Source organism: Zingiber officinale, chromosome 8B (assembly GCF_018446385.1).
Source record: "Zingiber officinale cultivar Zhangliang chromosome 8B, Zo_v1.1, whole genome shotgun sequence".
NCBI classification, from domain to species: domain Eukaryota; kingdom Viridiplantae; phylum Streptophyta; class Magnoliopsida; order Zingiberales; family Zingiberaceae; genus Zingiber; species Zingiber officinale.
Genome location: NC_056001.1, coordinates 22,109,530 through 22,125,687, shown reverse-complemented (window position 1 = coordinate 22,125,687; position 16,158 = coordinate 22,109,530). Strand labels below are relative to the sequence as shown.

At 47.3% G+C, this 16,158-nt stretch overlaps 2 protein-coding genes across 2 annotated transcripts; both read left to right on the top strand.

Annotated features, from left to right (window-relative positions):
• Positions 1-11,975: 11,975 nt before the first annotated feature.
• Positions 11,976-13,642, top strand: LOC122017356 (11-beta-hydroxysteroid dehydrogenase B-like). The gene is made up of 6 exons (XM_042574945.1): positions 11,976-12,226; positions 12,334-12,526; positions 12,595-12,680; positions 12,762-12,893; positions 12,979-13,146; positions 13,230-13,642. Exons 1-6 carry the CDS (start codon positions 12,044-12,046, stop codon positions 13,515-13,517), a joined length of 1,050 nt encoding a protein of 349 aa, XP_042430879.1. The 5' UTR covers positions 11,976-12,043; the 3' UTR covers positions 13,518-13,642.
• Positions 13,643-14,299: 657 nt separating this feature from the next.
• Positions 14,300-15,187, top strand: LOC122016291 (transcription repressor OFP8-like). Its single transcript, XM_042573532.1, has one exon. It carries the CDS (start codon positions 14,424-14,426, stop codon positions 15,042-15,044), a length of 621 nt encoding a protein of 206 aa, XP_042429466.1. The 5' UTR covers positions 14,300-14,423; the 3' UTR covers positions 15,045-15,187.
• The last annotated feature ends 971 nt before the right edge of the window (positions 15,188-16,158 follow it).

Here is a 16,158-nt window from a genome sequence, read left to right as displayed (position 1 = left end):
CTCAAACTGAAGGCCGCTCAGATTGAGGCGGTGACGAACAAGGAGGCCGCCGAACGGGGCCTTGCTCCGGCTGATCCGGTCGGCGAAGAAGGTGAGGGGGCACCAACTGTCCCCGAAGCCTCAGACGCCCCCGCCCCTCATGATGAGGCCGCCGGCGACATAGAACCTCCCACTGAAGCTGAGGTGGAGGGCCGTTCGGCCGATGATGTGCCGCTGCGCACTCGGAAACGCCGACGATCAGGGTCCGCCCCTACCTCTACACCTGATGAGCCCCAACCCGAGCGGGGCACGGGTGCACCGGTGCTGTCCGGGACGGTTTCCCTCGAGAGTACCCCGACCCCTCAGGGTTCTCCGAGGGCCAGCTCTGAGGTGCCATCCTCCAGCCCTTCAAGAACTTTGCGCCGTATCAGGCGTTTGGGCGAGCTTCCTTCCTCATCCACCGGTAAGGCCGGTACCTCTCAGAGCGAGCCGAGCGGCTCGAACTTAATAAAGACCATTCTGCGCCTCCCCTCAGAGGCGTACATGGCTGCTGCTGATCGGCCAGTGGTCTCCGAGCAGCAGATTACCCTGACGGGCCCTCTCGCACAAGCTTGGATAGATGCTCGGCGTCGAATAGCCAAGATGACTCCCGGGCAGCTCGGTGACAGCAACCTCCAACAGGCCACCGGGGTATGTTCTCCTTTTCTTTGTTTGCATATTCGAATTAAGTTCTTTAACCTGCACACATTTGCTTGCAGAACTGGGTGGAGCAGATCGCTATTAGCGATCGATTGGCCGAACTGGAAGACGAGTTGAAAAAACAAAAAGCTGCGGGGGATAATGGGCAGTCGACGGTCGCTCTGGAGAAGTCCCAAAAACTGCTGGATGCCGAGCGGAAAAGGGCGTCCGATTTGGCGAGCAAGGTCGTTCGGCTTGAGGCGATGCTCAAACAACGGGATAAGGAGATCAAAACGGCGACCTCTCGGAAGCAACAAGCCATTAATGATATGGATCGCATGAAGGTGGAGATCAGGGGGCTGGAGCAACGCATCAAAGATTTGGACGCCCTGCTGACCACCGAGAAGGAGAGTCGCTCGGCTGATCTCCAGAGATTTGATGGGGACTTGAAGGAGCTTCAAGCTGCCAGTGATGCCGCCCACGCTGCGCTCAAGGAATACCAAGAGGGGGAGTCGGCCCGCTCGGATGAAGTGAGGAAAGCGCTCCTCCGCTCGGAAGACTTTGGAGAGAAGTTTACCGACAAGATATCCCTCACTTTCGAGGAGGCGATCAAGGCGGCGGTGGGTCACCAGCCTGCCGAGCTGACCATCCCCCCCGAGGATCTAGCGAGCGTGATGGACACCATCCCCGACGCTCTTTTTGATTTTGATGTGTGAGGAGCGTTTTTGTAAACTCCCCTTTTTTTTTTTTTGAATTCCCGCCGTTCGTCCCTGCTTATCTCTGTAATGACTTTCTTGGCTTGCATAATAGATAATCTTCTGTTCCTTTCGCTTTTTATTTTGGCAAGAAATTTTTCCTTCGTCACATCTAAGTGTTCTTTAAAACTCTTCCGCTCGGACGGTTATAGACGCCGGCTCGTCTCTCGATCTTTAACGTCGGAGCTCGACGGCGCGGATATTTATAGCCGGTCGGCGCGGCTCTCGATCTTTAGCGATGGAGCTCGTCGACCTTCCGCTCGGACGTTTATAGACGCCGGCTCGTCTCTCGATCTTTAACGTCGGAGCTCGACGGCGCGGATATTTATAGCCGGTCGGCGCGGCTCTCGATCTTTAACGACGGGGCTCGTCGGCCTTCCGCTCGGACGTTTATAGACGCCGGCTCGTCTCTCGATCTTTAACGTCGGAGCTCGACGGCGCGGATATTTATAGCCGGTCGGCGCGGCTCTCGATCTTTAGCGACGGAGCTCGTCGGCCTTCCGCTCGGACGTTTATAGACGCCGGCTCGTCTCTCGATCTTTAACGTCGGAGCTCGACGGCGCGGATATTTATAGCCGGTCGGCGCGGCTCTCGATCTTTAACGACGGAGCTCGTCGGTCTTCCGCTCGGACGTTTATAGACGCCGGCTCGTCTCTCGATCTTTAACGACGGAGCTCGTCGGCGCGGATATTTATAGCCGGTCGGCGCGGCTCTCGATCTTTAACGACGGAGCTCGTCGGTCTTCTGCTCGGGGATTTATAGACGCCGGCTCGTCTCTCGATCTTTAACGTCGGAGCTCGACGGCGCGGATATTTATAGCCGGTCGGCGCGGCTCTCGATCTTTAGCGACGGAGCTCGTCGGTCTTCCGCTCGGACGTTTATAGACGCTGGCTCGTCTCTCGATATTTAACGTCGGAGCTCGACGGCGCGGATATTTATAGCCGGTTGGCGCGACTCTCGATCTTTAGCGACGGAGCTCGTCGGCCTTCCGCTCGGACGTTTATAGACGCCGGCTCGTCTCTCGATCTTTAACGTCGGAGCTCGACGGCGCGGATATTTATAGCCGGTCGGCGCGGCTCTCGATCTTTAGCGACGGAGCTCGTCGGCCTTTCAAAGCTAACTCCTTATCATGCCGGACGGACTGGGCCTTCGTATCACTTGAACAATATTTATGCCCCGCCGAACAGCACGGGTTATTTGCTTACAAGTCTTTAAACATATAAACCTACCGGCCGATCGGCTCGGGGGCCTTCACATTTAGAGCGCTGGGCTCAGATAATTCACCTCCGGCCGAACGGCACAGGGCCTTCACGTAGTAAGCCATTCGGCGGAAGATGCTCAATGTGTTTTCATCTTTTTGCTTCCTGCATTACAAGTATATAGGCGACTAGCATATACACAAAAATAGATTACATTCGTGCACCTTTCATCCAGCTCGATAAGGCTGGAGATGATTTGCACTCCACGGTCGATCCAGCTGCCGCCCGGCTTCATCTTCCAAATAATAGGCTCCCGAGTGGAGATTTTCAATAACTTTAAAGGGGCCTGCCCACGGTGCCTCCAGTTTGCCTACGTCGCCGACCGGCTTGACTTTCTTCCAGACGAGATCGCCGACCTGGAATGATCTGGGGATTACTCGACGGTTGTAGTTCTGCTTCATCCGCTGCCGGTATGCCATCAGCCGAACGGACGCCTTGGCTCGCTCCTCTTCGACCAAATCCAGCTCCATGTCCCTCCGTTCGGCGTTGCCATCATCATAGCTCTGGATCCGGACGGACTCAACGCCAACTTCCACCGGAATGACTGCCTCGCCACCATACACCAAATGGAATGGTGTGGCGCCCGTCCCTTCCTTTGGCGTTGTCCGGATGGCCCACAAGACGCCCGGCACTTCATCCGGCCAACTTCCTCCCAAATGGTCGAGCCGAGCACGCAAAATACGAAGGATTTCCCGATTGGCCACTTCGGCTTGACCGTTGGTCTGAGGATAGGCCACGGACGTGAAGTGTTGTTCGATGCCGTAGCTTTTACACCAATCCTCTAGCACCTTCCCTGTGAACTGCCCCCCATTGTCGGAAACCAATCGGCGAGGGATGCCGAATCGACAGATGATGTGTTGCCAGATGAATTTTTTAACCATATGTTCGGTGATCTTTGCCAGCGGCTCGGCCTCCACCCACTTGGAAAAATAGTCGACCGCCACTAGTAAAAATTTCCTCTGCCCGGTCGCCATCGGAAATGGACCGACAATATCCATTCCCCATTGATCGAACGGGCATGAAACGGTTGATGCCTTCATTTCTTCGGCCGGTCGGTGGGAGAAGTTATGATATTTCTGGCACGAAAGGCATGTAGATACTGTCCGAGCGGCGTCTGCTTGTAAAGTTGGCCAAAAGTACCCGGCCAAGAGGATCTTCTTTGTCAACGAGCGGCCGCCCGGATGCCCCCCGCATGATCCTTGATGTACTTCCTGGAGGATGTCGGCCAAGTCCTCCGAGCTCACGCATTTCAGCAACGGGCGAGAGAAAGCTTTCTTGTAAAGCTGATCGCCGATGAGTGTGAACCGACCGACCCTTCTTCTTAGCAGCCGAGCTTCATACTCACTGGATGGTGTGGCGCCCGAGTGGAGGAACTCTATGATGGGTGTCCGCCAGTCGCTTGGAAATGTAAGGCCTTCCATCCGGTCGACGTGCGCTACTAACAGTACTTTTTCAATTGATTGCTGAATGGCGACCGGCGTTATTGAGCTCGCGAGCTTGGCTAACTCATCAACTGTTTGATTTTCTGCTCTGAGTATCTTCTGTACAATAACTTCTCCAAAATCAGCCTTGAGCTTCTCGAAGGCTTCAGCGTAGAGCTTGAGCCAAGCGCTATTGATTTCGAAGGTACCAGAGAGCTGCTGAGCGGCCAACTGCGAATCCGAGTGAAGAGTGACCCGACCGGCTCCCACATGCCGTGCTGCCTGCAAGCCAGCTATGAGGGTCTCGTATTCTGCTTCATTGTTGGTAGCTTTGTAATCCAGCCGGACGGATAAGTGCATCCTCTCTTCTTGAGGGGAGAGTAACAATATCCCAATCCCGCTTCCGAGCTGTGTGGACGACCCATCCGCATATATTCTCCACATAGCTTCTGGCTCCGGCCTTTGCACTTCAATCACAAAATCGGCCAAGGATTGAGCTTTGATCGCCGAGCGGGGCTGGTATTGGATGTCAAATTCACTCAACTCCGTCGTCCATTTGATGAGCCGTCCGGATGCTTTTGGATTTAGTAGCACATGTCCGAGCGGGCTATTGGTTTTGACAACGATTGTGTGCGCCAGGAAGTATGGACGAAGGCGCCGAGCGGCGAGAACCAGAGCGAAAGCTAGCTTTTCGAGCCCGGTATAGCGAGATTCAGCATCTTTTAAAATGTGACTAAGAAAATACACAGGCTCTTCTCCGCTCGACCTCACTAAGGCTGAGCCGATTGCATGCTCGGTTGAAGACAAGTACATATGAAGTGGCTCACCCGCAATCGGCTTGGCTAATACCGGGAGGGAGTTCAGGTATGCCTTCAAATCTTCGAACGCCCGGTCGCATTCTTCGTCCCAGTGAAATTTTGTAGCTTTGCGTAAAATCTTGAAAAAAGGAAGGCTCCGGTCGGCGGTTTTGGAGATGAACCTAGACAGAGCGATTATCCGACCGGTCAAACGCTGCACCTCCCTTGTATTTCTTGGAGGCGGCATATCTTGTAGAGCTTTCACCTTGCTGGGATTTGCTTCGATTCCCCGTTCGGTCACTATGTACCCCAGAAAATGCCCCCCTTTTGCTCCGAACAGGCACTTCTGAGGATTTAGCTTGACTCCATATTTGCGCAGCGTTCGGAAGGTTTCCTCCATGTCTTTGAAGAGATCTGCCGCTCGGACGGATTTGATGAGAATGTCGTCCACATAAACTTCTAGGTTCCGCCCGATCTGCTCTCTGAATACTTTATTCATCAAGCGTTGATATGTGGCTCCCGCATTCTTCAATCCGAACGACATCACATTGTAGCAATAAGTGCCGTCGGCCGTCACGAAGCTGACTTTTTCTTGATCTTCACGGGCGAGCGGCACTTGGTGATAGCCCTGGTAGGCATCGAGCATACATATTAATTCGCAGCCAGCCGTAGAGTCCACCAGCTGATCTATCCGGGGCAGAGGATAAAAATCTTTCGGGCAGGCTTTGTTAAGATCCCGAAAATCTATGCACACTCTCCATTTGTTGCCCGGCTTGGAGACTAATACCACGTTTGCCAGCCAGCTCGGGAACTGCACCTCGCGTATATGACCGGCTTCCAAAAGCTTTTCCACCTCCGCCCGGATGATGGCATTCTGCTCGGCGCTGAAATATCTTTTTCTTTTCTTTACTGACCGAGCGTCCGGTCGGACATGTAACTCGTGCTGCGCGATGCTCGGCGAAATTCCGGGCAGCTCATGTGTCGACCATACGAAGACATCATGATTTCTTCTAAGGCATTGGATCAGCTCCTCTTTCTGCTTCTCCTCCAGATCGGACGCAATGAAGGTTGTGGCCTCCGATCGGGTGGGGTGAATTTGCACTTCCTCTTTTTCTTCATAAATTAAAGTGGGTGGCTTTTCGATGATGACGTTTACCTCAATCCGGGGCGTTTTCCGAGCGGAATTGGCTTCTGCTCGGACCATCTCAATGTAACATCGCCGAGCTGCTAGCTGATGTCCTCGTACTTCTCCCACTTGGTCCTCCACGGGAAACTTGATCTTCTGATGAAAAGTTGAGACGATCGCCCGGAATTCGCTGAGCGCCGGTCGTCCCAAAATAACGTTGTAGGACGAGGGAGAGTCCACCACCACGAAGTTTATTGTTCTTGTCCTCCTGAGCGGCTCTTCTCCCAGTGAGGTAGCCAGCCGGAACTGAACTTCGTTACCCGTGAACCCGTAGAGCGGAGTCGTCATAGGTAGCAGCTCGGCTCGATCAATTTGCAGCTGATCGAACGCCTTCTTGAATATGATGTTGACTGAGCTCCCTGTGTCAACAAATACGTGGTGAATAGTGTAATTGGCTATTACCGCTTTGATGAGTAGAGCATCGTCGTGGGGTACTTCAACTCCTTCCAAGTCCCCGGGCCCGAAACTAATTTCGGGTCCTTCCGCTCGTTCTCGGCTACAGCCGACTGCATGAATCTGGAGCTGCCGGGCGCTTGCCTTTCTAGCTCGGTTGGAGTCTCCTCCGGTCGGCCCACCAGCAATAACGTTGATCTCGCCTCGGGAAGTATTGCTTCTATTTTCCTCTTCCCGAGCGGACGGTCGAGACCGTTCTCTGGACGCTCGGCGATTTTCCTTCCTTGGAGAATGATGCCGATCGGGAGTCTGTCGTTGTCATCTATCAGCTTGCGTCCGATCGGCTTCATTAGCTCTTTGTCGCCTGTCGACTGAGGGAGACCGTCGTCCGGCGTTCCGAGGCACAGGATGAGCCACGAAGGGAAGACTTCGACAATCCCTTGTGTTGTGGGTATCCGTCCGGTGGAAGGAGCAGAACATCGGGGTCCATCTCTTCTTTATCTTGGGCCGAGCGGCAGCTACCTCTTGCACATGGGACCTAACGTGGGGGGATCGGATTGCTTCAGCCCTGGGTCCTCTAGGCGGCTGATGAGCAGCAGATTGTTTCCGCTCGGACGGAGGAGGTCGCTCGGCTGGAGTTTCTTTTTTCCGAGCTGCTTGCGCTTCTTCCACATTGATGTATTCATTCGCCCAGTGTAGCATGTGATCATAGTCTCGGGGCGGCTTTCGGATGAGCGATCGGAAGAAATCTCCATCCACTAGGCCTTGTGTGAAGGCATTCATCATAGTTTCCGAGGTGGCCGTTGGAATGTCCATCGCCACTTGGTTGAATCGCTGGATGTAAGCTCGGAGCGATTCACGGGCTTCCTGCTTGATGGCGAACAGGCTAACGCTTGTTTTCTGGTAGCGTCTACTGCTGGCGAAGTGGTGGAGGAAGGCCGTTCGGAAGTCCTTGAAGCTGGTGATGGATCCGTCCGGCAGCCTTCGAAACCACCGTTGGGCCGATCCCGAGAGAGTGGTAAGAAAAACTCGGCACTTTACTCCATCTGTGTATTGATGGAGGGTTGCCGTGTTATCAAACTTACCTAGATGATCATCTGGGTCGGTTGTCCCATTATACTCGCCGATCGTCGGAGGTACGTAATGCTTGGGCAGAGGGTCTCGTAAAATAGCCTCTGAAAATTGACGATTGATCCGCTCGGGCGATGCTTCCGCTCGGGGGGCTTTCCCCTTCCTATCATCTCGTCTAGGCATTTCATCCGAATAAGACCCCCTATCTCTGTGAGTTGGTACGACTTCAGGGGTGCGGAACAGAGCCCGATGAAATGCGACGGTGGCAGGTGGTGCTTCCGCTCGGCCACCAGATGCTGAGGTTGCTTGCTGCTCCGGCCGCTCGGCTGCGACTTTCTGTTTTTGCTCCACAAGCTTGGCGGCCCTTATCTCGATCAGAGCGTCGAGTTCCTCAGTAGAAAGTGTCACCGCGTGTTGTCGTCCAGCCTCATCCATTGTTTCCGATCGGATGCAGGAGCGTTCCCACAGACGGCGCCAAATTGATCATGTCCGAATCGCCTAACCAAAGGACGCTGGGCACGTGGCGCGATCCTAGTCGATGGAGTGGATCTCCGGCTTGGTCGAACGAAGCTCCGGCGATCCTGCACAAAAGTCGAGCCGGGAAGGGATTCCCGGCGACGACCCTCCGACGCTCAAGTCAGGTAAGTGGTGGAAAAAGTGGCTGCCAAGCTTGTATCATGTGTACCTTTTGAGAAGTAAGAGGCTCTTTATATAGGGCGAGGAAGGAACTAATGCACGTCCACCGAGGTGCATACGTGTCAGCAACCCATACCTTGGTATGCACTTGTCAGAGAGCTTACCTGACACCATACTGCTACAGTCTGAACATGCCTTCGATGGGACAACAGGACACCCCGTTGTCAGATTAGGAGTATGGCGTAGCCATACGACTTAACGGCTGTCAGAAGATGTTCCCGTCTTTTACCCACTGCCCGGCAGGGACGTCCGTCCGGCCGGTCTGGCGAAGAACGTCGTCCAGACGACCTTAATTCCCCGCGCCGGCCGGGCGGCACGTCCTTCCGCTCGGCCATTATGTACCGTTTCATTTGAGCGTCGGAACCCTAGTCCCTACCAGGGTGCCTTTTACTACCAGATGTCCCTTTCTTCCAAGTCCGATCGGCTCGTCCTTCTCCGGCGGGCCACTGGGCCCTTTGACCTCCCCGTGGCGTTGACCCCTCGTTATGGGGTTTCGGATTCTTACCACAGGATCACTACCCTTAAACATGCTAGGGATATACGTTGGGGGTCACATTACAATTCTTTGATCAGTTTGATTTCTATGTTCTCTGCTGTCAGTGATGTGCTTGAAATGATTTCAAAAAATGATTCCAGTTCTCCTGATAAAAAAACTGAGGTATTTAATTTATTGGAGTCAATACTTTCATTTAATTTTGCATTCAATCTACACTTGATGAAACATGTCTTAGGTATTTCGAGTGAATTGTCAGCAGCATTACAAAAGAAAGATCAAGATATTGTAAATGCAATGGATTTGGTACAAGTATGCAAACACCAACTTCAAAATATGAGAGACGGCGATGATTGGGATTCATTTTTATAAAAGGTTCACTATTTTTGTCAACGATAGTACATTGATTGTCTCAAAATGGATGATATGTTCATACATTGGGCACCACATGGTTAGCCCCATTATAATCCACTAGAACTGAAATTTACATCACTATCGAGTTGATTTATTCTATTGTGTTATTGATATGCAACTTCAAGAATTAAATGATCGTTTCTCAGAGGCAAGTACAGAGTTACTTCTTTGTGTAGCTTGTTTGTGTCCACAATACTCTCTTTTGGCTTTTGACAAGAAAAAATTGTTGCAACTGGCTGAGTTTTATCCACAAGATTTCTCAAGATTTGATCTTCTTGTACTTGATGATCAACTTGAAATTTATATATGTGATATGCATTATAACAAAACATTTCAAGGATTGAAAGACCTCGGTGATCTTTCAGAGAAGTTAGTTATGTCAAAAAAAGTATGGTGTATCCATTGGTTTTTAAGCTTTTGACATTGACATTAATTTTATTGGTTGCGACTGTAGAGATAGTGTTTTCTGCCATAAGAATTGTGAAAGACAGGTTGCGCAATCGAATAAATGATGATCGGATGAATGATAGTCTTATTGTCTGTGTAGAGAAAGATATATTTCTAATAGTTGATAATGAAGCTATTATACAAAATTTTCAAAATATGAAGATTTGAAAAGAACAATTGTAAGATAATTATATTATGATGTTTGATTTCATATTGTATGCTTTCTTAACAAAAGAATTAGCTTCTTGACTTAAAGTCTTTACAGCTCTCCTTTGAAATTAATTTTGTTTTTTAAAAAATCATACAGTTGTACTAATGTTGAATATGCCACGTTACCACTCATAAGCATAAGTTTTAGGTTCTCATTTTGAATTTTGATAGCAAATGCTAATTTGTCTGATTCATTTGTAATTATTTCTATGTAGATTTCAATGTGGATGATGGTGGCTTGATGTTTGAAAATTATGAAGAACTTTTGAGTGCATCTTATTGTCAAGAAGTTTTTTGAAAAAGATGGTGGAATAGATAGTTTTTTTTATATTAAGGAGGGTAATTCCGTTGGATAAGCTCACCGAGTTAGTTTTCATTTTACCATTTGTAATTTAATTATTATGCCAAAAAAAATATATTATGTTCTATTATATAATAAAACATGATTAAATATTTTATTCTCTAGGTCTTTTCAATGAGGCTCACTCAATATATATTTTGTTTTATTTTGTTTAGTACTCTTTTGATTTTATACCATGCATAATTTTACAATTATAAAATTAATTGTATCATGCCTACGCTCAACTAATGCTTGCTTGGATAGTTGGATTAGAACACGAGGACAAGATCGTCATCTCCGAAACAAGAAGTGTAGCGGCGCCAAAATGGTAATACACTCGTCGCACTCTGCTCCTCCTCCGATCACAACGTGGGTGTGCCAGGCCCGGACCTTTAATGTAAATTGTGAGGCAAGTGCCTCGGGCCCATAAATTTTAGGGGCACCAAAATTTTAAAAATAATATATATAGATATATATATATATATATATATATATATATATATATATATATATATGAGAGTTGTGATATGTTGCGCGACACTACTGTGCGCATCGCGCAACATATCAACTTTCTCTTCTTTTTTTTAAATTATTTTATTTTAAAGATTTTGATTTCTTTATATAAAATCTTAATATATAGATATATCCCCTAAACACATTACAATACTCTGTAAATACTTAAATTTATTTTATTTTTAATTTTCCTTTTAATTAAATACTATAATCCAATTAGGAAGGGTTGAATACTATAGGTAAAATTTTAAAAAAGAAAATTAGTTTAAAAATTATAACCCAATTGAGAAGTCTGAACCCTAGAAAATAAATCTTAAAAAATAATTTATTTAAAAAATTTAAAAAATAAAGAAATTTTGATTAAAAAAAATCAATATTTCCTTTTATAAATCCCTAATACATTAATATACCCCCTCAACATACTACAATACTCCGTAAATACTTAAATTTATTTCATTTTTAATTTTTCTTTTAACTAAATACTATAATCTAATTGAAAAACCTGAACCTAGAGGTAAAATCTTAAAAAAAAAAAATTAATTTAAAAATTATCATCCAATAAGGAAGTCTGAACTCTACAAATAAAATTTAAAAAAAAATATTTTAATTATTTTTAATTCAAAATTTAAAAAAATAAAAAAAAATAATGAAATTTGATTTACTGCGCAACGTGCACAGTTCGCAACTGGGCGCATCGCGCAGTAGATTTTATATATATATATATATATATATATACTTTTATTTATTTATTTATTTATTCTTTTTCTTGCCCTAAACACTCTTGCTTCTCCTCTCTGTATACCACATCATGTTCCCCCTCTGCAACGGTAGAAGTGCTGCAAGCCGCCTCCGCCATTTCGCCATCAGCTGTACCTCTACGGCTCTGCGTCATTGCTATTGCTCCCATCGACGACTCAACAAATTCACCTTCTTCCGCTCACCTTGACGGCTTGGCCTCCCCTTCCCCCATTTAATCAATACTTTCGCTTCTAAAACTAAGAGGCGAGCAATATTCAAGTGACATACATTGGTTTGGAAGATGAATTTTATATTTTGTTTTGATCATTTTGATTTTATTAATATTTGCTTGTGACATATTATTTTGTATGATATATTTTTTTATCTTCTATTTCTAGAATTAAAAATATTGTTATATTTACATTGATTGAAAAATATATGAATGTCAAATTTTGAGGGCATCATTTTTTGTGCTCGCCTCAGGCCCCAAAATCACAGGTCCGGCACTGGTGCATGCCTCACATACGCCAACTCCCTACGTCTCTCTGTCATCAGAACTCTATATCTCACAATGCTTCAATCTCTTTCTCTTTCTGTCCTCCCTTCTTATCTCTTCCGCTAGTGTCAGCAACAGCTGTAGCTAGAATCAATCGATGGATCTTGTGGGCAGCATCCTCAACTTTGTGGTGCCGCCGGCAAGCATGGTGATGCTGGCCTTCGCATGGCCAACGCTCTCCTTCATCCACGCCCTCGAGTGGTTCTTCAAGACATTGAACAGGGACAACATGGAGAACAAGGTCGTTGTCATCACCGGAGCTTCTTCCGCAATAGGAGAGGTACACACACGCATAGACACACAGCTGAACTCGTCGCGAAACCTCAATTGATTTGAACAGTAGATTATATTATTTCCCTATTAATTGATTAATTACAACATGCTCAGCAATTAGCGTACGAGTACGCAAGGAGGAAAGCAAACCTGGTGTTGGTCGCAAGGAGGGAACACCGACTCTGGGGAATCAGCGACAACGCTAGACTGCTGGGTGCCAAGCATGTCCTTGTCATGGCTGCAGATGTTGTCAAGGAAGAGGAGTGCAGAAGATTCATTTATGATACTATAAACTACTTTGGCCACTGTAAGTATTACTTTTAGTAAATCACAAGCACCTTGTTCTTCTAATTCCAATATTCCATATTCACGCAGTGCATCACCTTGTCAACACTGCGAGCTTGGGGCATAATTTCTACCTCGAGGAGGCCACTGACCCTTCGGTTTTCCCCCATATGATGGTATAAACCACTGGCAATTTTCAGAACACTTCGACCTTGTGCGACTATGCTTGATCTTCCTTTTTTTTTCTGGTGAGACAGGATATCAATTTCTGGGGCAATGTATATCCGACGTATGTTGCACTGCCGTTCTTGAGGCAAACACGCGGTCGAATCCTCGTCAATGCGTCCATGGAGAGCTGGCTTCCCATGCCCAAGATGAGCCTCTTTGCAGTGAGCACTGAAACTGAACCTTATCGACGCTTGATGTTCTCTGTTTATTTGAAGTTATATCAGACCAGTACTGGTCGTCTTTCAGGCGGCGAAGGCGGCGGTGATAAATTTCTACGAGACGTTAAGGCTGGAGGTGAGAGATGAAGTGGGCATCACGATCGCAACCCATGGATGGGTCGGCGACGACATCAACAGGAGAAACTTCATGCTGGAGGAGGGAACAGAGATTCACTGGAAAGAAGAGAGAGATCAGGTGAGCCTGTCGTCCCTGTAACTACTGTCCTTAATTGGGAGAGAAAAAAATGGTCATTGTTTCTCGTTTTGATCTTGAGGTAGGTGGCTACGAGCGGAGGGCATGTGGAGGAGTTGGCGAAGTTGATGGTGGCCGGGGCTTGCCGTGGTGATGCCTACGTGAAGCGTCCGAGCTGGCACGACGTCTTCCTACTCTACCGTGCCTTCGCTCCGGACGTGCTTAATTGGACCTTCCGGTTGTTACTCTCCGACCACGGAGCCAAGCCAACGGCCCCCAGATCGCAGCCGATTGAGGCAGCAGGATCGCCTCCTCGGAGGGCGATCGCCTTCTCCCCTGCTTCACCGCCGCCGCCACAGCAGATTGCCAAATAGGTTTCTCGATCAAGACGGACCAAAATAAACGCATTTGTGTGCATGGTTAGTTAACGTCTCGAATAACGCAGCGGACATGTCTTTAATTTCTTCCTTCGGAACTCTGTGTCGGTCAATATCTATAAACATGGGCATTTCCTTCAACTGCAGGCTAAATCATCCTTATGACATGAAACAGCTGATCAATGTCCTACGCTAAATCCCCATCCATTTGCTTGGCACACGTAGATTAGCTTCGGCTATGCTAATATAGAGGAGATAGTGCTTCGGATTTATCATGGATGAAAGAATTATACTAGAGAATTGAATATCTGAATTAAAAATAAATAAAACAAATGAGAAGTATCCACATATATTAAACAGAGAGTTGCTTGGTGATTTGTTTAGTTAGTAATGGAATTGATACTGCTAGTCGTGCAGCACCGGTAGGTCGGCGGGATGAGCTGCTGCATATAGAAAGACTTAAGGCGCCTGTGCGTTAGGGCGGTATCCATCATGGTAACCACTCCTTAGCTGTCGTACTTTTATAATCGGAATCTGTTGTCGTTTTTCTTCTCTTGCACAACAAAATCCATCTCCAACCTTCAACGAGTATACAAATTTAGGGACATATCAAATTATTTTATTTGTATTTTTAAAATAATTATTCAACAATTTTTTTTAAAAAAAAATCGACTGCTAAAGAAATCTATTAATTTCATAATTAATCAATTTAATTAATTTGATAGATTTGATTATTAGCCAATTTCTCACCGGACGTGGCTGCTATTTCTTTTGGCAGTTATTGTTTAGCGAGCAACTGCCACCTGCTGCGGCCACTCTTGTACGGACCAATGATCCTCTCGCCTTCTACTAGCGATCGAGCATGAAATGAGGCGAAGTCGTCGCGAGGCAATTTAGGACTCGATGGGCACGAACTCGTTCAGGAGGCGGAGCAGCGGCTTGCTCTCTCTCCGCTTAGGCTGCGGAGTCTGCTCCGACTCCAAGTCCGTCTCTGTGTCGGTCGCTAAGCTCACCTCGCAGGCGCGGACCGGTGCCACCGAGGAATCCTCCGCCGACACCACGCTCACCGTCGCTGCCGCCATATTGTCCTCCTCCTCTTCCGACGGCGACGAGGAGGAGACTACCGGGCAGGTGCTTGCGTCCGCCAGCAAGCCGGCGAGCGTCTCCGAGTTACTCCGCCAGCTAGGCGAGCTGGAGCAGAGCGGCGCGGGCTGGAGCGGGGGCGTCTCGAGGAGCGAGAACCGCGGAGTCGAAGACAGCGAGGTGGTGGTGAAGGAGACGGCGGACCCGATGGGCGAGTTCCGGAGGTCGATGCTGCACATGATCGTGGAGAAGGAAATCGTGGGCGGCGCGGAGCTGGGGGAGTTACTCCGTCGCTTCCTGGCTCTCAACTCGCCGCAGTACCACGTCGTCATCCTCCGCGCCTTCTCAGAGATATGGGAGGACGTGTTCGCAGGGTACGAGCGGACGCCGGATCTCCTGCGCCGGATCTCCTCTAACAAGTTGCAATCGACCTACAAGTAATTATGCCGCTTCGCTATCTTAATTGGTGTCTTGGGTATAAATTGTACAAGATTTGGAGAACAAACAAACATATTTTCGATTTCCCTGAACTATCTGAGACACATCTACAGCTCACAAATATCTATATATCCTCGTCTTTTTCATGGATCCTCAATTACGTGGCTTATGATCTAGAGAACAGAGCAGCAGTCGCTCACCCATGATTACTTTGAATGATTGAAGTTAAACTTCTACTCTTAATGATTTAGGACCGGCTATAAATTTACTTTGTAATTTATCTTCCTTAACATAAATTGTAAAACGAAATTGGACTATGAGGAATAATCTTGTTCGAAATCTGAGCCAAACAAAAATAGGATGAACTATAAATTTACTTTATAATTTATTTTTCTCTACATAAATTTAAAATAAACTACGAGGAACACGAACGTAATCATCTTTTAATACAATTTGAACGATTGAAGTTGAATCAATCTAATTGCACCTAAATGGTGAAATTTTGTTGCCTAAAGTTTGCCCAAGTTTTTTTTTAGCTTATCATCTTGCTTTCATTCCCTTTATAGATCTCTACATTAACATTAGCCACTTTAAGATGTATCAAAGATTTGAACATGGATTTGGACATGGATATCTGTTTCAGGCAAATATCATTGATAGTCAAACTACTAGTTAACGAATGATCATATTTGATTCACCTTAACTTTGACTGACGGCACAAACACAGGATAACTGGAGAAGTCAGCCGCATCAATACTAAAACAGAGCCAATTCTAAACAAAATATTTACACAAAACCGAAGATCACGATTGTGACTCGCCTTAGATGAAGTATTAGTTGGTTGTTGAGCTCCACCCGAGTCGAACTAAGTCAAGCCATGATAAGCTCGACTAACTGGTAGTGAACTGAATTCCTTTTAGTATTCATACCTGCCCTTAAAAGTATTAAAACTACATCTTCATACAGATTGCCATGGGAGAGTCCTCTCTGTGGGCATACGCGTAGGAACGATATGACACCATAAGTGGCTGTTGATCCACCACCATCACAGTAGATTAGGACCTTTTCTTTATTTGAATCAGATAATAATAGACACCTCCGAATCCGGAAGCTGATA